The sequence below is a fragment of the Brassica napus genome, chromosome A6 (assembly GCF_020379485.1).
Source record: "Brassica napus cultivar Da-Ae chromosome A6, Da-Ae, whole genome shotgun sequence".
NCBI lineage: Eukaryota > Viridiplantae > Streptophyta > Magnoliopsida > Brassicales > Brassicaceae > Brassica > Brassica napus.
In genome coordinates this window covers 27,975,516-28,002,269 of record NC_063439.1, presented here as the reverse complement: position 1 = coordinate 28,002,269, position 26,754 = coordinate 27,975,516, and the positions used below count along the sequence as shown (strand labels likewise).

The 26,754-nt window shown below is 32.1% G+C and overlaps 4 protein-coding genes, 1 non-coding gene and 2 pseudogenes across 5 annotated transcripts; 1 reads left to right on the top strand and 6 right to left on the bottom strand.

Moving 5' to 3' along the window:
* Positions 1-1,179: 1,179 nt before the first annotated feature.
* LOC125610048 lies at positions 1,180-2,659 on the bottom strand (annotated as a pseudogene).
* Positions 1,991-10,823, bottom strand: LOC125609873 (annotated as a pseudogene).
* LOC125610047 lies at positions 10,145-10,845 on the top strand. Its single transcript, XM_048781705.1, has 2 exons — positions 10,145-10,173; positions 10,248-10,845. Exons 1-2 carry the CDS (start codon positions 10,145-10,147, stop codon positions 10,843-10,845), a joined length of 627 nt encoding a protein of 208 aa, XP_048637662.1.
* A 173-nt stretch (positions 10,846-11,018) lies between these two features.
* LOC125609872 (berberine bridge enzyme-like 23) lies at positions 11,019-12,955 on the bottom strand. The gene has a single exon (XM_048781452.1). It carries the CDS (start codon positions 12,845-12,847, stop codon positions 11,204-11,206), a length of 1,644 nt encoding a protein of 547 aa, XP_048637409.1. The 5' UTR covers positions 12,848-12,955; the 3' UTR covers positions 11,019-11,203.
* A 3,080-nt stretch (positions 12,956-16,035) lies between these two features.
* On the bottom strand, positions 16,036-18,105 carry LOC125609874 (probable anion transporter 5). Its single transcript, XM_048781453.1, has 2 exons — positions 17,805-18,105; positions 16,036-17,635 (listed from the first exon to the last, which is right to left on the bottom strand). The coding sequence occupies exon 2, from the start codon at positions 17,615-17,617 to the stop codon at positions 16,316-16,318; it is 1,302 nt and encodes a 433-aa protein (XP_048637410.1). The 5' UTR covers positions 17,618-17,635; positions 17,805-18,105; the 3' UTR covers positions 16,036-16,315.
* A 59-nt stretch (positions 18,106-18,164) lies between these two features.
* On the bottom strand, positions 18,165-18,237 carry TRNAV-UAC. Its single transcript has one exon. It is a non-coding gene; the product is annotated as a tRNA-Val (tRNA).
* Positions 18,238-21,061: 2,824 nt separating this feature from the next.
* Positions 21,062-23,843, bottom strand: BNAC07G17910D. Its single transcript, XM_048781454.1, has 10 exons — positions 23,571-23,843; positions 23,083-23,418; positions 22,893-23,006; positions 22,726-22,816; positions 22,478-22,546; positions 22,171-22,248; positions 21,885-21,968; positions 21,760-21,810; positions 21,438-21,665; positions 21,062-21,339 (listed from the first exon to the last, which is right to left on the bottom strand). The coding sequence occupies exons 1-10, from the start codon at positions 23,654-23,656 to the stop codon at positions 21,199-21,201; spliced, it is 1,278 nt and encodes a 425-aa protein (XP_048637411.1). The 5' UTR covers positions 23,657-23,843; the 3' UTR covers positions 21,062-21,198.
* Between the last annotated feature and the right edge of the window lie 2,911 nt (positions 23,844-26,754).

The window sequence follows — 26,754 nt, the reverse complement described above, 5'->3', positions numbered from 1 at the left end:
CCGGAAAACTGAGTTTTCCCAATAAAACTGCAAAATTATGTTTTTCCGCCAAAATTCAAAATCATGTTTTTCGCCAAAATCATAAAATCGTGTTTTCTCGCCAAAATTACAAAATCGTATTTTCCGTTAAATCCGCAAAATCATTTTCTGCCGCCAAAGCTGCAAAATCGTATTTCCGCTAAAAACGTAAAATCATGTTTTCTCGTTAAAACTTCCAAAATCGTGTTTTCCCGTTAAAATAGCAAAATCGTCTTTTCCCGCAAAAACCGCAAAAACATATTTTGCGCCAAAACTGCAAAATTCATGATTTCCCGCTAAACCCGCAAAATCGTGTTATCCTACTAAACCGTAAAATAAAGTTTCCTGCCAAAAAAAGAAAAATCATGGTTTCCCATCAAAACCGAAAAATCATGTTACCGCAAAACAACAAAAACATGTTTCCTTGCTAAAACTGTAAAAAAAAAATATTTCTCGTCAAAACTGTAAAATAGTTTTTCCTGCCAAAACTGCAAAACTATTATCTAAATTCTAATCAATATTTTTATTTCCAGCCCCAAAAAAAATATTTTTTACTCAATAACCATTTAAACTATAAAATTATTGTTCATGGGCTAACCATTAAAACGAGTAACTCATTAACTTAAATGTGTTATGGATTGACCCAATCCATGTGTCAAATGGATCGGTTTAATCCATTACCCATATAAGCTTACAACCATTTGGATATGATTTGGTTTTGGGTTGGTTTACTCCCCTAGCCACAATAATAAACATGCCAACAAAATAGTTGAAATGAAACAAAAAATGAAAGATATTTGTTTCATTTAAAACTTCAATTCATAGACAAAACATAAATCATTAAATGCCAAAGCACTCCATAATATACTTTTAAGTTATAAGTCAAACACATTTCCAAGTCTTATCTTTAATACATTATAAAATAAGCAAGTTTTACATTTTTTAATCCAAAACCCTCTTTAGTTATTGTTGACATCTGGTGGTAAGATTGTTGTTGTTAACATTGGGCCACCTTCAGCAAATTTGTTATCTTCATTCCCTATCTTGGCATCACTTTCTGAATATATGAATATTTCCTTCGCCGTATTGCAAAATTTTCTACAAAAAATAAAAAAATACTCACTAATTTTGCCAAGTATTAAGAAAAAACAAAGTGAAAACTTACGGCCACGGATCATCACCAAGAAGCATCATATCTCCATCAGCGTTTATAAAAACTATTTTCCATTGATTGTGCATATGCAACTTGTCTTTGATATCAAAGAGCCTTTCTAGTTCATGGATCAACTGATTGTATCCATCAAAAGCGGTTAAATCCACAGTTCTTTCTACGGCACCTTCCATACAAACCTGATCAATAACCATATCAAAAGCAGATGAACTTTATAGTCATCTAAATCTATTAAGTATATGCAATTTTTATTAAAAATCTAAGATCAGAATAAACTATGGATGCAAACACACACACACACACACACATATATATATAGATATACTTAATTAACAACATTTTTTCTTTATGAAAACTCATGTTTTTGTTGTACCTATTAGATAATATTAAACTTGACTAATAAGTGCAAAATAAGAAGATGGTGATCAATTCCATACCTTAGTATGAGTTTTAGTTTGGATGTGGTCAACCTTTACTTCTTCAAAGATTTTAGAAATCTTAGATTTTTTATATGAGTGAGTTGGTTGTACGGGATCCTTTGTTTTTGCAGGAACTGTTAGATCAACTCCAAACAGTCTGTAGCTAGTAGCCTCGGTGGTAGTTGACGTTTCTTTCAATGCTTGAACCATTTGCTCATTGTAGTTGGGTTTGGACATGCTAGGAAATGAGTAGCTCATTGAAGATTGTATGCTCGTCTGTCCAACTTCTTGGCCTTGGATCAATGTAGGAACCCACATATTTGAACATATAAGAAGAAATAGAATGATAAATAATTCGCAATTACGTTTTAACTTATTGAGTAGTGTTTACTTACCAAAATCATCTATTTCACTTTGACGTTTGTTTTTTAGAAAAACTGATTTTAGAATGTTCGATGAATGTGTTAAAGGCTCGATCTCCCATGGAGATACCTTATCAGGTCTTGGAATTGTTGCAGATTCATCCCATTGTACCTATAAAATAAAGTTAGTAGATATTATTTAGTACTTTATAAAAAATATTCTAAAATAATAAAACTAAAGTAGAAATAATACTGATATGACCTCTAGACTTCGCCATTCTGAATCCTTCCAATGAGTGGAGAAATCTTTCACTCCTACTATTGTTCCATAGTATCTAGTGTAGTAAAATCATTTGCGTAAGTAATCATATTTCCAAAAAAGTAAAATAAATTTTACAGATTTACCTTATTTCACTAAAATCTCTTCCTTCGAATTTCATCAAAAATCTGGAGCCTACACTAAATTTCCTATTCACTCCATCTATAAATTTATCGAAGTTGACAAGGAACTGGCTCAACCTGATATCATCACATCAATAATAAACAAAAGTGTATTTGTTGAACTAACTATTTGTATAATGTTTAATTTAATAAGAAATTGTTTTTCTTTACCTTGGCTTATAAAACACAACAAACATACATTTTCTTTTGATAGCATTCAATGCAGTAGCAACTACACCATGGTACATACTCTGTTTTGAAATTAGCGGTGATGGTATGTTGTGTTGTTGATGATGAGCTGATTTTCTGATTCCAACTCGCGATTCTCCATTCTCTCCTCTGTGATAAAATAGTTAAAATCCAAAGTCCAAAAAACAAATAAGATGTAAAATGAAAATATACCGGAGAAATACAAAACAGTCTCCAACAACCAAATCTTTTCCTTTTGAAAACTCATTCCAACCAGATGTGAAAAGATGTCTTTGTGGTGTACCTAGTTGATTGTTTGTGAGAAAATAAAGATTAGTAATTAATATTCTCAATTTTAATATCAATACAAATTTGTTACCTCTTAAAGTGTGTTTAAAGTTCCATTCATGACCATGAATATCTTTAGCGATTACCTCTTGACTTGGTGTTAGCTGAAATGTATCCAAACAAATATTTGGTACCAAATTTTGTGTAAAATTTTACAATTTGAGTCAATATAAGTCAGTGTTAATACCAGCAGAGGAAGACATTCAATGGCATGTCTTTTATTCAAAACAAAACTACCCTTTTTATTGGTGTCGGAAGCACTTAACACCTTAGTAAAATAGTTAATGTTTTGTATGTTGTTTTCATGTCTAGGAGTTGGGATTTCAACTTCCTGAAAAGTTAAAATTAAAATATTAATTAAAATAGATATTAAGAACACCTGAAATTAAGTTATTAAATTACTATTAATTAAAATATTATTTTGCCACTCACAGATGTATCAGGCAACAAAGAAATTTCTGCATAAATTTCATCTGTTGTTGTCTCTACCTAAGATCATGTATAAAATATACCGAAATCAATATCATTTACACTAAGTCAGTATACCTTATGTGCATTTTATAAATAAGAAACATAAATAAGTAAAAAACATACCTTGAGCTTGATACTAAAAACATTGCAGCAAATTTTTGAAGGAATATCAAAAATCGGTTTTAGTTGACAAAGTTCGTCATTCATAGATGTAACTAGCTGGTTATACCATCAAATTTATGAGTACGTTTTGCAAATCAAAAACATATTCGAAAGAATTTAATAAGCTTGTAAAAAATAAAATAAAATATTGCCTGCTCTATATGCCCTTGAGGAAAATAATTTATTTTTTCTCCAACTTTTGGAAGATGAAACAGAGGACCAGCACATAACTTCCATAATTGATCATACAAATAGTTATTGGTTCCATCAGTAGCTACACAAAGAGACCAAAATATAATTATGGATAATTCTATTTCATCAATCAAAAACCAAACACAAATCCAAAAATTTCTCACTTATACCTAAAGATTCAGGTTGCACATGCATGATTTGATCAGTCGCCATCAGCTCTTATTCAAACACCGATCTATTATTTATTTTTGTTCGAACAATTTTGTTTCTGAGACAATTTTTTTATATATTTCCACAAATTTTATATGTATTAGTATTTATAGGTAAAACAATACTGAAATAGTACATCAAAATATATTCGGATACAAGTTTTGACTAGTAATTTTAACAAATTGCCAAAAAATGTCGGTCAAAGACGTATCTTTTAGAAATACCAAAAGTTATTCAATATCAATAAATTATCAATTACGTTTCTAAATACATATTATAATATTGTTAAAGAAAGGTCATGGACCATCCCCGCCTCATAATTAGATGGATATGCCTTTGGAAAAACGACGAGACAATGGTTTTCCTTAAGAGAAGTCAAAGGTAGAGTCTATGGATCCTCTACTCGAAAATTAATGCATTCTTAGCTCTTTCATTAATAGGAAACTCACAAAACAGGGATTAAAAGTGATGTTATAGGGACCATTCTCCCATCATTTACATCTTTGATTAAAATTTACCAAAAATGCCATATGTTTCTACACGATACATACGTGTATAGGCAGTGGACCAATGGATCCACAATCTACATCATTACTGCCATCGGGCCACATCGAAACACCACTGCAAGCTCCTTATACAAAAATCAGTGTCTTCAGTGAAATCATAGACAATATATTTCCACCTTTGAAGAAGTCCAAAAAACTTTCTAGCCGACCACATAAGGAAAGCTTCATTGAATCCTCTATAGGAAATTATCTCAAGGTAATAAGAGGTAGCAAAGAAATTAATCCCACAAAAAGGAAGTTTGAGTTCATTGAAGAAGCAAGAGGATTGATTGTGTGCAGACAGAATTTGATTCATTAAAAATGTGGAAATGAAAAAAAACACTAACACAAATGATGTTATCACTTAAACTTCCCTGAGAAACATATTCATGTATATATCCGTTAATCACATTAACACAAGAGGATAGATGCATATTTTTTGTCTATAGGCCCAACTTTGTAGTAGACATTTTCATCGTTGTTTGCAAACAATATCTTGTTCTTAGGCAAATCAAATACTACATCCACTGTCGCCAGAAACACCCTCCCCAAAATCAAAGGTGTACTAAAACCATTGCCCATATCCACCACCTAAACCGGACAAAACAGAAAGCAAAAGAAAACCCTGGTTAACCGGACTTATTGGTTGCACTTGCCCCTAACCACTGCAGTCGTGATCTTCTGAGTTCCGAGCCACCTCACTCGTCGACAAAAACAGATCTCGGGATTGTATCTCAGAACAGAAGCAGCAGATCAAGCAAATAAATTGCGTAATCAATGAGTTATAGAACAAACCTTACGAAAAATGAAGAAAAAAAAACCTTACAAATATATAAAGGATATGTAGCTTGTAAGCTCGATTGTAGTCATGGCGGAGTCATGGCGGAAACAAAACGCTTGAAATGGAGAATATTCAAATTCCAAAATTTTAATCAGGAAACAACAAAAATCCAAGCTTTGTTAAGATCTCAACTTTGGAATTCAAAAATATCTTTCGTCAGTTACAGTTAAATGGAAAAAAAAATATAAATAATTTGGTGTTGCATTAAAAGGAATATCGGAAAATACAGAATTTAATAAAAATCATAGTTTAAAAATATTCCAATAGCAGAGTCTTGTAAATATTGTTGAAACAGAAAAACACTTAAAAAAAAAAAAACCTTTCTGTTTTAATAGTATAGATGGTTTGATTTCTTTTCTTATGCTAGTTGCAAAAGAACATTTATTCATATTTTTGACATTGTTGTCGTTACCATGAACGTAGCCTCTTGGAGAAGGGTAGCGACGGGATACTCTGCTCGTGTCTGAAGAAGTTCTCTGGGTCAACCTTCGTTTTAATTTTCACCAGTCTGTAGAAATTGTTCTTGAAGTACTGGGCTCCCCACGTTTGAGCTTTTATGAAGTTAGCTTTCGAGTCTTTCGTATTCGTTCCCAAGTCTAGATCACGATAATTCACGTATGCTAGCCTCGGATTGCTTGAGACATATGGTGTCATGTAACTGTACATTTCTCTGATCCATTTCGTTCGTTTGTTTAAACTTATGCCGTCCTCTGACGTCGAGATCGTGGCATAATGAATCTTGTAGATGGTTCCATTTCTATGCGCAAATGGGGTCTCAGATTCAGGAATTTTCGCCATCATTCCACCGTAGGGAAACATAAACATAGATGATGTGTTTTCTTCAACCAGTTTCTTGAACATTCCTTTGAGACCAAAAGCCGGAATAGGTTCTGTAGCGAAATCTGACTTTCCTTTGAAGTACACTTTTACATACGTCATACGGAGACAACTTGGGGTCAAGCAAAACTTCCAGAGGAGAATCTATTGGGAATCCAGCATTGGCAAGAACAGATTCAATCCAGCTCACTTCTATACAATCCTCTTGAGTTAGCCCTAGTTCCGGAAAATACTTCTTCATAACCTCCATCAAGGTGCCTTTCTCGCCAAGAAACTGACCTTTATATTCTAATGTCAGTGTCTTGTCCCCCGCAACTCTGAACATCACTCGTAAGAAGAGGTCTTCAACGAACTTGTCGGCAATTCTTTGCCACTTAGAAAGAATCTTGGTTTCTGGGTCTTGTTCTAATGTTTTAGTAACGGTGAACATGGTTAGGGTTTCAGGAACGGGAACAAGCTTGACCTTCCATGCTAGAATTACCCCAAAACTCCCTCCACCTCCTCCTCTAATCGCCCAAAACAAATCCTCTCCCATCGCAGCTCTGTTAAGTAATTTACCAGCTGCATTAACGATCTTTGCGTCTAGAACGTTATCTGCAGCAAGACCATACTTCCTCAGCAAGGTACCGTCCCCACCGCCTGTTATATGCCCACCTATGCCTACGGTTGAGCACAACCCTGCTGGGAACCCATGGAGCTTGCTCTTCTCTGCAATTCTGCATAGAAAAAATGTCAAGAAGAAAAACAGTCAGCCAAAGATTTTTATAAACGTATTAAAATATCTACCATCAATAGAAGTCTACCACTATAAAACTACTACATCGCAACCAATAAGTTCAGTTATAGCTTGTTTGCGTAAACTAAAAAGATTGTATAATTTTACTGCTACTCTTCTATATCTATCTTCACTATTACAAAAAATATTATCATTATCCAAACCACCTGAAAGTCTATCACCAATAAAACAAAATATATCACGTAAATTTAATCTACCATTAATTACAAATAAATTTACCATCATTACATATCTAAAGATGACAACTCTAACAATATTAACCAAAAATCTATCATCACACAAAATAAACCTACCAATCAATAATCATATACGAATACGACATAAGTTTACTATTCGACCAATACATCTAGGTTTGGACGTTTATAAAGAAAGTTGAATCCGATCTGAACAGTTAGAAAATCCGAACAAGGTCTAAGACTTATGTACTTTTAGGTTCATGTACAACATGAACCGAATTAGGATCTTAATATATTCAAAAATCAGTTAAATCTATTGTTACCTTTTAAGTATCTTCAAGTAATTTAGATTTTTAAAGTATTTTACACAAATTGTAGTTTGTATACATTTTTTTTGTTATTTCGAACATTTTTGATCAATTATTTGATTATCTTTTGGTCAATCTCTTTAGCTTTTAATTCAGATTTTGAGCGGTTTTAAACATAGGTTAACAAAATTTGAAATTAATTTTGGAAGAAATCGAACCGAACTCGATTCAACAATTAATAAAACTAAATATCTCATAAACATAATATACCAAAAATCCAAAAATCTAAATTAACGTAAACAAATTCGAACAGGACACCGAACGCTCCTACAGTCCTACCTAAGTACGTCTATCACCCAAAAGTAAATCTACCACCATTGACTAACATGTGAGTTAATTTGTATAAGTATGTCCTATTATGATTACGTGTAGTCACAAGTATCACACATTCACACGTAATTCTTTAATTTCGTGGGCTATTTGCTATGTGCACTAATATATTAAAGTACCTGCAAACATAATCTTAAAACCTCTAAGATTTGTCTATTCCAAATGTAGTTTCAAAACCTTAAATTTTAAGATTTTACACATTAGAAATTTATATTTGAAGTATAACACTGTTCAAAATTTTATGTTTGAGGTGTTTTTTTGTTTTACAAATTTTAAAGTTATGCGTCTTTTAAATAACCATGTTAACTTTTATATTTATCCTTTTAGTTTTAAAATATATTTCATAATTTCACATACAGAATTAATGTTCAATTCTATAAATCTAAGCTCATAACCTATATATAATTAACAAAAAGGTAAATATATTATTTAAATTTTATAAATCGATCACATATTTGAACACTACAAAAATAATTATATTGAATAGTTTATTATTCCTCTTATAGTTATTTATTTAATTTGTGTTTCTAGAATTTGCATTTATTATAAAATTATGTTAATACTATTTGTAATAGTTTTAATATATTTTTTATTATTTATAAAAATGTCATTTTACTATTTTTGATTAATCTTAAGGATTATAATGAAAATATTTTCCTCAAAAAATCATATTTAAAGGTTACCACTGGAGAGAAACATCATCAGATCTTAAATTTGAGGTTCAGTTGTTTTTGGAGATGTTATTTAGACAATCTCGTCTAATGAAAAAAAGATATTACAAACAAAAACAGAGCAAAATCGTAAAAAAGTTAAAGAATGTTTATGTTTTATTAGTATTAATTTTTATTCTGTGTTTTTCATTAACATTTGAGTATATATTTTATGAAAAAGTAAATTATGTTAAATGTATCAAAAGTGTGAATTGTTTTATAGAAACATTCTTTTAGCAAACGCATACTTAAATAATATTACCTGTAGTAGAGTTCACCAATTGTAGCACCAGACTGAACCCACGCACTATTATCTTCAATATCAACATTGATCTGCCGTAGTTTCGACAGATCGATCAAGATAAACGGTGTTTCCATCAGTGAAACAAAAGACAAACCCTCATAGTCGTGGCCGCCGCTTCTAACACGGTGATGAAGTCCAAGTTGATTGGAACATATGACGGAAGCTTGGACGTGAGACTCGTGAACCGGTTTAAATATGAATCCCGGTTTAGGCATGGACTCTGTCACGTACCGAAGATTATGAGCTGTTGATTGAAGGACTTCTTTGTAGATCGAGACGTTTCTTTCAGGTGAAAAGAACGTTTCGAGGAGTGGAAAATCGACATTTGTGTTTTCGTGTAGACAGTTGATGAAGTCATCTTGTAGAGAGGTTGAAGAAGTTGGTGTTATTGTGCAGAAAAAAAAATATACAGCTAAGAACGAAAATGTATAGAGTGCTTTTGACTTTCCCATCTCTGCAGCATAGAAACTCGAAGGACAATACTTAATATATAAGAAGATAGTGTTTATACATATGTAGAGATCATGATAATGACGTGAAAGCCATTTTTTCACGTGTCTTGAAAACGTTGACTTTGATTCAGCTTATTTGATTAAAAACTATCAAATGAGAAATGCACATTTATTTTTTATTATCCTTGCTTAAACGGTGCACATTTTAAACATTAAATCATCACAATTCCGTAAAAAATGCACAATTGTTCAAGGGAAATCACAGGTATTCAATCATTTTAAAACTGATTACACATCCAAATCCAATGCAAGATCGATCTTACTGATCTTATCAGTTGACTGACAACTACGGTAGAAGGTCGGATACCTCAACTAATCGGGAATTTAGGCGATTTTCTCTGATATTTATTATAAAATAAAACACTCCATTGCCGAGGGGTTTTATTTTATTATTTATGTATAGTTTCCATTATTGAGTTTTTGATTTAATTATTTTGGCTATTTTTTCTGCATATCATGCTTACCATTATGTTCTAGTCATGTCAAATAAATTTAGATCCTTTGATAATTGTAATTATTTACAATAGAGTTTTTTTGTCTGTTTCCTTCTCTGCGCATGTAATATCAGGACTTTCAAAAAGTTCCTTTAAGTAGTGCATTTGCATTAAATGGTAAGTTCTAAATCGTCTAAAATACAAAATATATATAGTGGTGCATATGCATAAAATATATTCTATTTTTTTATCGACTGGCTGAACAAAATCAACTGAAGGTCTGTACAATACAAAAATTTTTATAACAAATGGTGTCGCGATTTAAAACTGTGTTTATGTACTAAATTTGTAAAGCTGATATGTATTTAAGTTTTGAAATGCTATTTAATACCTATATGTTTTTTTTGGTAGGATTCAAGCAAATGGGACCTTTGGTTCCTCCTTCTCTTCCAAGGTCATTTGGGAGTGTATTAGAGTCCTCTCTCCGGTGCAATCTTGGCACAAAGCCATTTGGTTTAAGGAGTATATTCCTCGAAATTCTTTCATCTCCTGGCTGGCGCTTAGCCGTAGGCTCTCAACACGAGATAGGCTAAGAAGTTGGGGTCTTAACGTCCCGGAGCAATGTGTCCTCTGCTCTGCTGCCGTAGAAACCCACCATCATCTCTTCTTTGAGTGCCAATTTTCAGCAAGCATTTGGACTTTCTTTGCAGAAACAGTCTGGCCTAACCCACCTCAGGACATTCATTCTGCTGCGGCTTGGATTTGTATGGCCAGGAATTCTTCTTCACCTCAGGCTAGGTGTATCATAAAGCTCATGTTCCAGTCAGCCGTCTACTTGATATGGAAGGAAAGGAACAAGAGGATCTTCACTTCAGTCTCCTCAACTGCTAACTCAATTCGTTGTGCTGTTGACAGGCAGATCAGGGACCGCCTCCTATCTATCCCAGCCTCTCCCCGCATTCAGCTTTCCATGTTGCAGTTCTTCTTTGCCTGCACTAGGCCGCCTTGACTCTCCATCCGTTTCTGCTCACCCTCTCTTTTCCTGTCTTGTTTTTTCTTGCTTGCATGGGTTGTTTGTGTTTGTTCTTGCAAATAAGTTGATAAGCAACATGTAAACTCTTGAAAATGGTATGAAATTTTAACATGAATAACAAAAAATATTTTTATAATGCAAAGAAGAAATTAAATAAAATAAGTCTGATTTATTTAAAACCGATGGTTATCTATCACAATATAGCAATAGCATGAAGATATAGACAATAAGTGGATGACTTGCACATTTAACCACATGAACATTACATATAAAGCCATAATAAGGGCTAAACACACACAAACATTGTTTTTTTTTGTTGTCTAAGAATCAAATCTTAAACAATCAAAGGAGGAACACTCTGCTCATTTCTGAAGAAATTGGTTGGATCAATCTTTCCTTTAACCATAGCCAATCTCTTGAAATTACTTCCAAAATACCTCATTCCCCATAAGCTTGCATCCTCAAAGCTGCAGTTAATCGCTTTATTCATACCTAAATCAAGATCTCTGTAATTCAGATAAGCTCCTCTTGGTGATCCAGAGACATAAACTCTCATATATCCATAAAGCAATCTCATCCATCTCACATACTTCTCCATCTCTTCAATATCCTTCACTCTCCATTTCACCATATACTGTATATTATACAGATTCCCTCTCCTATGTGGAAATGGAGTCTCCGTTTCGCCAATCTCATACATTCTACCACCTAATGGCTCCATGATCATCATCGGAGATTCTACCTCGTGAAATCTCTTCCATATACCTTCTAAACCGGTTTCAGGAATAGGGTTCTTGACAAAATCAGATTTTGCTTTGAAATACAAATCATTGTATCTTTGCTCTCTATCAAGAAGAGTCTCTAGCGGCTGTCCTCTCTTCCAGTTGAAGTACATTATCGAGTCGATCCAGCTCATTTCTGAACAGTCTTGAAACCTTAACCCTAGTTCCGGAAACTTCTCATTCATCAGAGGAATCAGTTTATCGATTCCTCCAAGATAATTTGCTTGGAAGGTAGCTTGAACTGATCCTCCGGAATTGTAGATTATGACTCTAATGAAGAGATTATCTTCAAGCGTTGCAGCAATAGACTGCCATCTATGAACGATTTTTGTCATGTTTTGTGTAAACGGTAGGTACCTTGTGAAGCAAGTAACCTTCTCTGGAACCCTAACCAGCTTCACTTTCCAAGAAGTTACAACTCCAAAGCTAGCAGCTCCACCTCCTCTAATCGCCCAGAATAAATCTTCTCCCATTTCTCTCCTGCCGTTGTAGATTCTTCCGTTTGCGTCTACGAAACGCGCGTCCACAACGTTATCTGCGGCTAAACCATGTTTCCTCATCATTGCACCAAACCCTCCTCCACTAAAATGACCTCCAACTCCAACACTAGGGCATGTTCCCGCAGGGAAGCCATGGATCTTGCTTGCTTTAGCAATTTTGTAGTAAAGCTCACCGATGCTTGCACCGGCTCCAACCCAAGCTGTTTCTTCCCTGAGGTTGATATCGATGGATCGGAGATTTATGAGATCAAGAACGATGAAAGGTGATTGCGATGAGAGGTAAGAAAGGCCTTCATAGTCATGACCACCACTTTTAGTCCTTACTTGCACGCCAAGTTTTCTGCTGCACAGCAATGATCTCTGGATTTCAGATTCTGTTCTTGGTGTGGCTATCAGAATCGGCTTCTCGCTTGAGAAATTCAAGCTTGAGAATCTGTAGTTTTGGGATACAGTTTGCGAGAGATCAGTGTAGAGTCTTGAATCTGGCTCGTGGATCAGGCTTTTAGAATTCATAAAGCTTGAAACAGAATGTGTCGACATGCAACTAAGAAACTGATCTCTAATAGGAGAAACTTTAGAATCAGAATTGGCCCATTTGACTAAGAACAGAAGAAGGAGAGACAGAGCAAAGGCTTCAACTGTTCTCATCTTTAGTGCTTTTGTTTTCTTGAGTTTGGAGTTACAGAGAAAGAACATTGTTCTTGTTCTGGCAATTAAAGAGTATTAGAGATCTTGATGAGAGCTGATGACTAGTGATGAGGTTGCAGAAGCTTTTAAGTGTAAACTTGTTTCCAAGTAACACCGACGTAGAAATAATTAATTATAAATACAGTGAAAATTTAATTTTGTAATTTTGTGTTGCGCAGAAACAAAAGAGCAGTCAGCAACAGACTTCCAAAATTGGTAACTGAAAAATATAATTGATTTATTTTTCTTTGTTTTTTTTTGGAAAAAAAATTGAAAAAAAAAGATTTTATTTTTTATTTTATTTTTTTGGTCAAAGATTTTATTTTATTTGTTAAGTAGTAATCATATGCCCACAGTGGAATTACGTGTTCTTATATGCATTACATATATGAATAAGGTTCTCACTATATGCATGTAGATAACAAACCTCTATAACTACTATATATTCCTAGAAAAAGAAAAGTTTTCACAGTTTTGTGCTACTATTTGTTCATATGATGAGTCTTATATCTAAAAGAAAACAACTTTAATTCTAAATGATGGTACTACAATTTTTTTTAGAGCGATTTGCACATAAAATACCACATAATTTGATAATTTGCAAAACTGGAAAAAATGCTGGCCCAACCGTAAAGCCCAACTCCAGACCTTGCAAAATGACCATAATGACCCTATTCCTTTGTTTGTTCACTTGTGAAGCGCAAGAATTTTGTAATGATGAAATGCATATAATGATGACTTAATCTATATATACAAGCAACGTAGGCATTGGTGTAGCCCGTACAGGCCTGTTAAAAGCCAACAACAACTAACGAATACGGCATCACTAAATGACGACTTGCACATGAAATGGATAATAGACAGTAACTTTTTTTTAAAAAAAATAGACAGTTACTTTGTGTGTTATCCCTATTTTTTTTTACCGATTTGTAAAAATACAAATTTATACAAAACTGTATTATTACTTAAAATATTAGAAAAGTATGTGTAGCCGGTTATGGCGAATATAAAATTGATAATCAAAAATGTAGCCGGATACTAAAAATACCGATTGGTAAAAATACAAATTTATACGAAGCTGTATTATTCCTTACAATATTAGAAAGTATGTGTAGCCGGTTATGTCGAATATAAAATTGATAATCAAAAATATAGCCGGATACTAAAAACCTATTTTCTTACCAATTTGAAGAAATACAAATTTATATGAATCTGTATTATTACTTAAATATTAGAAAGTATGTTTAGCCGGCTATGTCAAATATGTAATTGGAAATAGAAAATGTAGCCGGATACTAAAATTGGCGTAGATATTTTTTTGTGCCATTGCATGTGTCATTATAATATTTACAGCATGCTAACTCTAATAAGGAAGAAATATAAAGTTTAATATCCGGATAATAAAAGCGTTGGTTCATACAAAAAACATGTAGCCGGATAATAAAATTGTTGATTCATTATAAAGTATATATAGCTGGATAAATACAAGTATGTTCGATAATGTATTTGTAGCTGTCTAGCTGGCTATGTAAGTTCATATCTCTTATCTGAGCATTTTCTTTTCTGCTTTAAGCTTCTCATCTTCCTTTCCAACGTTTTCAGGAGTTGAATTAGGACTTCGCTTGTTGGATTTTAACATATTCTCTATATCTTCGCACATGATGAGTCCTCACAGAAAAACTAGAATCATCCATATTGAAAATATTCAGTTTCTACATGCTCCAGCTATTCAAGTGTTGCAGAAATTCTGGTATGCGGAGTAGGTGAGAGAATCAGGTCTAGCGAGCTCCAATCAATGAGTTCCATCCATGGGTGGTGAGAGAGGCTGTGGCGGAGAGATGAGATACATGAGAGGAATGTGCAGAAAGCGTGAGAGTTGATTTGTGTTGAAGTTGAGTGGCTTGTTGGTTGGTGATAGGGAACGTCGCCGGAGAAGATATTGGTGTTGTCGGAACCATGGACTTACGAAGAAAAGTGTGTATATAATCAGGAGAGCCTTCAGAAAATAATAAGTGATGATACAGAAATTATGGTTATGACGGAGAACACAAAGTGATTTTGGAACGATGAGTGGTGATATGGTCGAGGAGAAACCGAAGAGGCATCGATTATATTGAATCACGCGTGTCGCGTGCTGTAGGGGATATAGAGTTTTTTGAAAAAGCGTATACGATATAGGTTTTGTAGAGAGCGTAGGGATAAAAAGGCCATTAATAAAAAACAGATCAGCAAAAAAAGTAAACTTCCATTCTCGCAAATTACGCAGTTAGTTTTGTATAGGAGTGCCAATTTCTCTTTTTTTTTATGAGATCAAATTAGCTTTGTTAAAGAAAATATGAAGCTAGCGTCAGGTATAATTTACTGCAATTCAACGGCATGCGCCCAACGTGTCAATGTTTTCTAGTTGTTAGTTGTCTTTGAGTCCTGATCTTCATTGCCCACTGCATGACTCATTTGTGTTACAGTGACGATTAAAGAATATTAAGCTAATTAATAGAGAAGAAAACCCTTTCTCAAAAAAAAAAAAAAAAATGAAAACTATAATGAAACTGAAAAAAATACAATATTTTGCTGACACTGAATCGAGAAAATGGAACAAAAATTCCCCAATCTGAAGCTAAACTGAATTTCATGATAACCAAAAAAAAGTGGAAAATTGTATGCCAAATTAACCGAACAAAAAAAACCAAACATTATGCAATTTTTTTTGTCAAACTTTTTATTTATTAAGATAGCCAAGTCATTACATAGTTTTGACTCATAATTCTAGCATCTTTAGCTAATACATCAATATTTGTAAGTGACTCTCTACTTACGTAAGAAATTTAAAAGAACAAGATTTCGACATTTCATAGATATCGTGTATCAGTGAGAACGCCTCAGTGATACACCTCTTGGTGATGGTTTCTTCAGTGTAGAACCGATGTAACCCATCAATTAGTCGTTTGCAGTCTGAGATGAAAGTAACTTGATCATAGTAAAGATTCCTCATCTGTTGCACTGCCTTATGCAATTAAATCAAGTAAACCGAAAATATCAAAATCAATTTTCTTGATAAAATATTAATAACATTAAGTTAATTACTTTTAACTTTGATATTGCTTTGTCTAAAATTGAAACCAAATATTCCAAACCGAACCAGATCACACATGCTTTGCAACATACCATGAAAAATAGAAATAAAAGAATCATCCGAATTCCTCATAAATTCTTACAATTGTATATAAAAACTCGAAAATTTTACAATATCCAAATATAACCCCTCAATGATTATCCAACTACAGATTTTTATTCTTATTCATAGTATATTGCAAGATCAACTAATAATGAAACTCTTGGTGTGATTCAAGTTTACTCACCCAAAAAAAAAAGAATTACCAATGAAGAGCCTGAGTAAAAGGTTTCAATGGATCTTCAAATGTAAGAGGGTTCTACTAACTAATCTTGATAAGGGTTTCTCATAATCTTTGATCCCATTCAATCAAAGATTCTTTCTCCTGTAGAGAACAACAAAAACACAACCGTGCTAAAGATACAGAGCAAACCAGGTATGAAGAACACAACTCTCCAGCTCTCTGGATGTGACAAATCGGAGTAGATCAACTTAGAAGCTTCAAGAAGCTTCCCAGTCAAATCAACACCAATGATTCCAGCTAATGTCCCAGCAGTATTCGAAACTCCCATCACAATTCCTGCATATCTGGGAGCAATATCCATATGGTTCACCGCAAAACCGGCTCTCCCTAATGCCAGAAACCCAAGAGCCACAGAGGAACACAAGATCACACCGTTGGAGGTTCTAAACTGAGGCAAAGCCATCAACGCCGCTGAAGCGACTAAGAACCCAACCGTGTTCAAGAACTTGCGTGTTCTGGTAACAGAGAGTATTCTCTTGGTGATCAGATAGTCTGCAATGAACCCACCAACAATGGAGAATACAAACATGTTGAGGTACGGCACCATCTTCGACGAATCCATTCCCTGAAGACTGACCTTGAGCCCCAGCTCGAAGTAGGTCGGAAGCCAGTTCATCAGCACATATAAAGCGTAATGGAATGTGAAATTGTTAACCACAATGGCCCAAACGGGTAAGCTGAGCATTATCTTCTTCCACGGGATGTGAGTAACTCTATGGTTGTGGTTGACATTAGTTGGCAAGAGAGCACCTCCAAATCCAGCAGCAGCGGCTTTCGGATGCTCAGACCGAGGCGGGTCAGTAGCGTACCTAATCCAAAGCAATGACCACACAACACCAGCTAACGCCTCTGCTATGAAAACTGATTCAGGACCTCTAAACTCAACCAAAGCAGGGAGCAACCACATTCCCAAAGCTGCACCTAAATACATCCCCGAAGTCGTTATCGAAACCAGCCTAGACCTCTCATGAGGAGGCACCCACTGAGCCAAAACAGTGTGGATAGAAGGAAAGATGAAACCTTGAGCAACACCCACAAGCAAACGGGCGAAAACCAAGAGCCCGACTCGGTTCGGATCAAGAGGAACCAAGAAACAAGTAGACGACCATAGAATAAACGACATAAGGAGGACTTTCCTTCCACCAATCTTCTGAGCAGCCCAACCTCCAGGGACTTGAGAGCAAGCGTAGCCAATAAAGAAAGTGGAGAGTATGGTTCCTTTGCTTGACTGGTTGATTCCGGCAGCATCAGCAGCGACGGTGTATGCAATAGAGAAGCCAACACGCTCAATGTAACAGACGGAGGTGCTGAGGAAAGTCAAGAAGACTATGACATAGCGTTGTGGGATGTTGGATAGCTTCATGTTAGTTACACCTTTTCTCTATGTCACACAAATGAAATCAAACTCTTTAATGAAACATCAGAGGCTATTATGATTCATAGGATAGGATAAAAAAAAAAGTGAAGCAAATGAAAAAAATATATTTTTCAGATCTTGGAAAAAAAAAAACAATGCGTCCTTACTTCACAATGTAGATCACAAAGCATACCTTACTTCCTCTGGATATTCATTCTCTCCCCTTTCAATTTTAACTTCAACAATGCGAATGGAGGGAGGGTTTTTACGGTGTTGTTAAAGTAAATTTCAAAATCGATTTTTGAGAAATCGAAGAGAGTGAAGAATGGGTTTTGGATTTTGACTGTGGAGAGAGAGAGAGCAGTGATTCGACGGTGAAGAAGATGGAGATTTTTAGGGTTTGTAAAAGAATTTAGAGAATGATGATGGAGATCGCTTTTTTTTTTTGGGTCAACGACGATGTGTAAATGAGTAACAACGAAACGGCCATTTCTTCTTCTTTTATTTATTAAACAACAAACGGTTGATAAAAAAAGATGGAAAACAAAAATATTGGTGCTGCCCAGGATCGAACTGGAGACCTTTTGCGTGTAAGGCAAACGTGATAACCACTACACCACAGCACCTTGTCGCATGTTTCATTCGTTGCATTTAACTAATCATATAGTGTAATAGATTGTTCATGTAACCCATTTCAGTATTTTGATTTTTTTTTTTTTTATGACACAATAACTTAAGGTTTCACTTTGGCTTACTTCACATGTAACTGTATAGACACTGTGAATAGATCTCTGATACATTTTATTTGTTTGGTTGGACTATTGTCATTTTCTGAGGTCCAGCTCATAGCATAATTAAGGCTTGAAAGATGGTTCCGTCTCTATGCGGAAATGGTCTCAAATTCAGGAACTTTCGCCATAAAGAGTCCAAAGCAGAGATGGTACGTCTTCTCCAAGCAATATTTTGATCCCCAGAGCAGGAATATGTTATTTTCCTCTCAATATTTTCAACCTCACGTATAACAATTGGTTTTACTCTTGATTTTTCTTTTTAATGTTTACTAGGATAAGACATGCGCCTTGCGCAGGGTGAGTTTATTTGTATATATTATCGATAGTTTCTTTTATACATTTGATCATTTTATTTATATATATAAAATATTTATTGTTGTTATTATATAATTTCTTTCCAATGAATCAGATCAATTTTTATTAAAAATAATGGAACAAAAGTATAATTAATACATCATGAGTTGATCGGATTGGACATTAAACAAATTATGACTTAAAACCTTATTTTTTTCATCGAACACATTCTTGAAAAAAGTGAACAGTATTGTTTTCACAGTTGAATTATTTTGACTTTTATCTTCTATATGGTTTTGAAAACTTTCAAATCAACCATCGAATTGATACATGTCATTTTAATTTTTTTAGTCGTATACTTACGGAAAACTTACATTAATTTAAAATCGTTTAAAAAAAATCAAAATATAACATATAAGAAAAAATCTAACATAAAAGAAAAATATAACATATAAGGTGTCCTCATTTTTGTATTTTAAACTCGTTTAAAAAAAATATAACATATAAGGTTTCCTCATTTTTATAATTTAAAGTTATTTTAAGAAATTCAAAATATAACATATAAGAAAAAATCTAATTTTTTTATTATATGGTTAATGTGATTGTTTATTTTTTTAATAATATAAAATTAAACAAAATGAAGAAGGATGCAAAAATTGTTATCAAATCTTTATTATTCATAATCATTAATTGCCATATATATGTAAATAATATTAGGTAATTTAGTAGCATTTATTTAGGGAAAGAATATACACATCTTATATTTTAGGTTAATATAATGTTCTCTAGTGGACATTAAACAAATTATGACATAAAAGCCTTATTTTTCCCCTCGAACACATTCTTGAAAAAGTGAACAGTATTGTTTTCATATTTGAATTATTTTGACTTTTATCTTACATATGGTTTTGAAAACTTTCTAATCAACCAGCAAACTGATACATGTCATTTCAATGTTTTTAGTGGTATACTTAAGAAAAACTTACTTTTTTGTAATTTAAATTCGTTTTAAAAAATTCAAAATATAACATATAAGAAAAATATAACATATAAGAAAAATATAACATATAAGGTGTCCTCATTTTTGTATTTTAAAGTCGTTTTAAAGAAATATATAACATATAAGGTTTCTTCATTTTTGTAATTTAAAATCATTTAAAAAAATTCAAAATATAACATATAAGAAAACATCTAATTTTTTAATTATATGGTTAATGTGATTGTTTATTTTTTTAAAAAATATAAAATTAAACAAAAATGAAGAAGGATGCAAAAATTGTTATCAAATCTTTATTATTCAAAATCATCAATTGTCATATATATGTAAATCATATTAGGTAATTCGGTAACTTTTATTTAAGGAAAGAATACACACTTATTATATTTTAGGTTAATATAATGTTCTCTACTGAACATTAAACAAATTATGACATAAAAACCTTATTTTTTTCATCGAACACATTTTTGAAAAAAGTTAACAGTATTGTTTCCACAGTTAAATTATTTTGAATTTTATCTTGCATATGGTTTTGAAAGCTTTCAAATCAACCATCGAATTGATACATGTCATTTTAATGTTTTTAGTCGTTTATTTAAGGTAAACTTACATTTTTGTAATTTAAAGTCTTTTAAAAAAAATTCAAAATATAACATATAAGAAAATTCTAACATATAAGAAAAATATAACATATAAGGTGTCCTCATTTTTGTATTTTAAAGTCATTTAAAAAATATATATATATAACATATAAGGTTTCCTCATTTTTGTAATTTAAAGTCATTTTAAAAAATTAAAAATATAACATATAAGAAAAAATCTAATTTTTTTATTATATGGTTAATGTGATTGTTTAATTTTTTTTAATAATATAACTTTAAACAAAAATGAAGAATGATGCAAAAATTGTTATCAAATCTTCATTATTCATAATAATTAATTGCCATTATTCATAATAATTAATTGCCATATATATGTAAATCATATTAGGTAATTCCGTAGCTTTTATTTAAGGAAAGAATACACACTTCCTATATTTTAGGTTAATATAATGTTCTCTAGTGTTATATAATTATAAAATAATGTGACACCATTAGATTAAACTATACTTTATATTAGATGCTCTAGAATTCTTTGAAATAGAATTTAGAAGGCATTTAGAGTGCCACCTAGGATTTGGGGTTTTTTTTAATTAATACAAAATTAAGGTTCTTATTTTTTAAATGCTTCTCAATTAATATATAGGGGATGTGGGCATCAACGTTAAACTTTTATTTCTAGTAAATTTTATATATTGAAACCTTAGGCAATGATTAACCACGGTCTCTTAGCTAGAGTTCATAGCTTCGACTAAGAGACGTATTTATCTTTTAACTAAAAAAATGTTTCTTAGCCGAAAAATGTAAAAAATTATAATAAAAAAAAATTGTGTCAAATCGTGAGTTAAGAATCCAAATAAGAGACTGGGGTTAATCATGCTATTCCAACAACGGTTAACATATTGATCAATACTCAAGATCAGCTGCAAAAATATCTAGTTGGTGCAAAAGCGAGGAGGGTCTCTCTTGAGCAACTGTGTTCAGTATACACTTGATTTTCTCTGTTCCAAGCTTCTCCTCAAGCATTCTCCACATCTCTGGAACATTCTGCTCATAAACAATTACATACCAGAATAAAGAAATCAATGGATCATCACAAAGTAAGCTCTCAAATCTATTTTGGACAAGAAGAGACCAATACTTACTTTTGTCAGCCATAGCATGTAGACAGCAGCATGCAATGCTTGAGCTTGAAAATCTTCAAACTTGGTATCTGGAACGGTCATAGAAGATTCTAGAAGATGGATCTCTTTATCAATGAAGGTGACAATTTCTTCATTCATGACCATGCGCTGTCCGGTTTCAGATGACTGGTTGCGTCCGAAATGCATTATCCAAGTAAGAGAGAGGAATCGCCGGTGAAGCCATAGTGCCTGATAGATAAAAAGTGCAGTAACACATAATAAGTTGATACTGATTCGGCCATCCCCATAGTAGCATGCCAATAAAGATGAAAGATGATCATACCTCTCGGCCCAAGTAACGTGCCACCAACTCTTTGTTCCAATCAAGCTCTTCCTGTCACATTATTGTAAAGAGTTTTTAAGAGCCATTTTAATTTTCAGCAGATTATCACGGAAGACAAATCCTACCTTCCAGATCTTATGTGCCTCAGTTTTATCATAAGCGTTGCTTCCTTCCACATTATGTGTCTCCAAAACCCTGAGCATCAGCCGCTGCAGATTGATGGAAAACAAAAACTGGTTGGTGAGCTACATGGGAAACTTGACCAGATTTGAATGGACAATGTTAGCTGTGTACTTCATACTTACAAGACCTAACATAATTTGCGATAAGTCACGTGACCGCTTAGTTACATTATTAATGCATACTCTAGATTTACCATAACTTGCGGCATTTAAGATATGCGGCTCTTACTCTGCGGTAATGAAAGCAAGAACTATCGGCTACATGCAGCCCTGCCCACCTTTTAGATTTTTTCAACTCTTGTAGCACCTAAAACCAACAACATATATAATGTAATCAGAATCACAGATTAGAGAAAGCTTATGGTGTACCTATCTTAAACCATATGATTTTTTATTTTGGCAAGCTAAGGTAACAAAAGTAGCCAATTTAATGACATCAGGGAAAGGTTAAATTAAAGGGAATGGACCATACATAATGTTCAAAAGTTGAGGCCATATGTTCCAGAAATCTTAAGAAATTGTAGAGAATGATAAACCTGCTCTGTTGTCATGTAGGAAACCAACCAGCAGCGGTGATACCATGCACGGTAGTTCATCTTTGATCTCTGCAAAGGCCAAGTAAATGTTTAGGAGCAGAATAAGTGACTGTGTGCCATAGTAGTAATTGCAACGAGAGATCGACCATTTATATATTAATCTACGATAGTGAAATTGTGAAGAAACCAATATGTACATATCATGGTGAACCTTCATTATATATATAAAGCACAAAACTGATATAAACCTCGCCTATTGATTCCACTAGCTCAGACTCTTTGGTGATAATCTCTTGTGATGCTGAAAAACTCCGGGAAAGCATCTTAATTATCCATCTTCTGTTAAAATAAAATAAAAAATATTATGAGCAACAGTTGTAGGTTTCCTTTTCTTCACTAAGTTATGATGACCGACCTGTGACTCCATGTTGGCTCACTCTTTGGAGAGTTAGAAAGAAGGAGCCTAGAAAAACGAAGTTCTTCCGTGAATGCCTCCAAGGGTTGATCTTGTTTGGACAAGATCAACTTCCTACCAAGAAGATGAGGGAGGGTTAGATAAAGAAACAAAACACTAGAGAAACAAAGGAACATCATTTAAAAGCAACCTGGCGTTCCATGCAGTTCCAAAGTCTGAGCTTAACAGCAACAGAGCTTGGCTATGTTTCATGACTCTGCTCTCAAGGGAACAAGAAGAGATCCCAGATGAGGAGATGTTTTTGGTTGGGGACTCACAAGTAGATGCGTTTTCAAGGCATTTGTACTCCTTAAATGCAGACAGGAAGGCATGTTTTGCATCTTTACATAATTGGATAAGTATATCAGTTGATATTCCCAGTTTATGATCTTGATTCCAGAAACTTGTTGAGCTTCCGTCAGCAACGGATCCTGATTCTTTATCCAGCAGTGTGAACTGTGAGGGGTGAATAAACCCAACTTCATCACTTTTAACTCAGAGAGAGAAAACAAAAACAAAAAAAAAAAAGTAAGAGGAAGCATAATAGAAAGAAAATAAGGAAAACGCAAATCCAATTTAGTCACCAGCATTGTTATGTCATAGGAATAAACTACAATGGAGAAGATTCTCTATACTCACATGAGAGGGTCAGATTCAAGAAGATGCTCCAACTGATTCAACAAGTCGAAGCAGACTTCTTCAGAGCATGAAGACCCTTGTCTCATTTTGTCTTCTTCGGAGATTTTCAGAAACTTTCGATTACCTGATATAAAAAGTGATTGAAGGATGTAAGAGAAGGCGTTATTTTTGCGTCGGAGGAAGACGGCTATCGTGTTGTTGTGGTTTGGGTACGATCTGAATTAAGCCTGCGCGTTCGGTTTTGGGTCGGATTCGAGTACTGATTCATTTCCGGTCGGGGATCCGAAGTTCAGGCTTATAAATAAAATATCTCTAAAATAATTATAATTTTGGGTTCAAATCCGGTTCGGATACTTAAGATCTAAAAAGGATATAAATATCTAAACCCCATCAATTTTAGTTGACATTTGCCTTATATATCTAACATTAAAAAAAACAACTTAAAATAAATTATTAATATTTAAAATAAAATATTTTTAAATTCTAAATTTTAATCATATTACTTGAAAATGCTACAAAAATAATAGCAAAAATTGTTAAAAAAACGAAGCAAAAATTGTTAAGAAAACGATATTTTGACTAAATCACAAAATAAACATAGAAAATAGAACACAAAAATTCATAATTTTGGATATTCATATTTTTTGAATCGAGTATGAATCGAGTCTATTCGGATCGATTCTTTTCGGTTCTGCTTCTTTTGGATAGAAGAATTTTAAACCCAATAAATAATTGTGAATTTTCGGTTTGGTTATGGATCGTGTATTTTCGACCCAATACATAATTGAACTCTTTTTAAAACGATACATCATAATATAAAATAAAACTAGCCACATTTACGATGATTAAAAAAAAAACTAGCCACATTTACTTACTTTTTCGTGATCAATTACTTGAAGACATGCGTGGTGACAATCTTGCCCGCAAAATCGAATAACGACGTCCAGTTAATTGATTTAAATTGGAAAATATGGTTAGAAGCTCAGGGAATTCTTCACCTCTTATAAGAGAACGAGTATCTATCTTATAAATATAGACTAGGATAAGACCCGCGCCTTGCGCGGGATTAAGTTATTATTTTTATTATATTTTGGAGAATGAAACAATAGTTTGGTTTCATTTGGATTAGGGGTGTTCAATCCAGATATCGGGTTGGTTTTGGTTCGGTTCGGTTTTTTTCGGTATTTCGGTTAGTAAAATATAACTACTATTCTAAATCCATATTTGCTTTGACTTTAGTCTTTCACATATTTTTGAAAGATTTCAGCTGGACGGCTAAATTGATCAGCCAATCTTGTTGCTTTAAATCATTAGTATTTATATATATATATATTATTTAGTTTGAATATTTATTAAATAAAAATTCATATGTGTTATATTTTTATGATCATTTGTAACTTATTATAACAAAAAAATAATCTATTGATCACAAAATTTTCAGAGTGGAAATCTTCAAATTTCTAATAATATATAGACGTTTTGAAAAATTCAAAATATAACATATAAGAAAAAATATAAATGTTTTTATTATATATTTAATGTGATTTTTGAATATCTTTCAATAATATAAAATTAAAAAAAAAAGAACTAAGATACCAAAATTGTTATCAAATATTTATTATTCATAATAATTAATTTTCATATATACGTTAATCATATTAGGTAATTTCGTAGCTTCTAATTAAGGAAAGTGCAAAAAAAAATTTTGGTAGATTATTTATCAATTCGATAGTTAGTTTAATAAAAAATATAATGTAAGTTAAGATAGACCAATCTATTTTTCTAAGAATAGTATATTTTATATAGTCATTTATTAAATGAGAATTTATAATCATACATTTCTATGATCATTCATATCGTTTTATAACTGAATATTTAAATCATCGATAACAAAATTTTCAATGTGAAATCTTTAATAAGTTTATAATTTATAAATGTTTTTGAAAATTCATTGAAAGTTTTAATATTAAAATATTTATGTAATCTTATGGTATATAGTTTAATCTATAAATATATATATATATATATATATGTTTTATTATTAAATGATATTTTTTACTCATATGGTTTTAAAATCATGTGTATCTTCTTATAATATTAAATAAAAGTTCATATTAATACAATTTTATGATCATTTTTAACTTATTATGACAAAAAAATAATCTATTGATCACAAAATTTTCAGAGTGGGATCTTCAAATTTCTAATAATTTATAGACGTTTTGAAAAATTTAAAAGATAACATATAAGAAAAAATATAAATGTTTTTATTATATATTTAATGTGATTTTTAATATCTTTTAATAATATAAAATTTAAAAATATAACTAAGATACACAAAAGTGTTATCAAATATTTATTATTCATAATAATTAATTTTCACATATATGTTAATCATATTAGGTAATTTCGTAGCTTTTATTTAAGGAAAGTGCAAAACATTTTTTGGTACGTTATTTATCAATTCGATAGTTAGTTTAATAAAAAGTGTAATATAAGTTAAGATGAATCAACCTATTTTTCTAAGAATAGTATATTTTATATAGTTATTTATTAAATAAGAATTTATAATCATACGGTTCTATGATCATTCATATCGTTTTATTACAAAATATTTAAATCATCGATAACAAAATTTTCAATCTGAAATCTTTAATAAGTTTATAATTTATAAATGTTCTTGAAAATTCATTGAAATTTTTAATATTAAAATATTTATGTTATCTTATGGTATATAGTGTTTAATCTATATATATATATATATTTAGTTTATTATTAAATGATATTTTTTACTCATATGGTTTTAATCATGTGTATCTTCTTATAATAAAAATGTTAAACCATTGATCATTAATTTTTAACATAATAATTTTAATAGTTTTAGTCATTTATTGTCGTTTTTAAAAATTTAAAATATAACATATACGAAAAAATCTAAATTTTACTTTTATAGCTAATTTGATTGTTTAATTTATTTTAATAATATAAAATTAAACAAAAAATGATGGAAGATATATAAATTGTTATCAAATCCTTATCATTAAAATCATTAATTGTCATATATATATTAGTCATTTATGGTAATTCCGTAGGTTTTATTTAAGGAAAGAAAATATCATATCATATCATTATATCATATAGTTTGACTAACTTATGTATCTAACAACATATAAAAATCGAATGT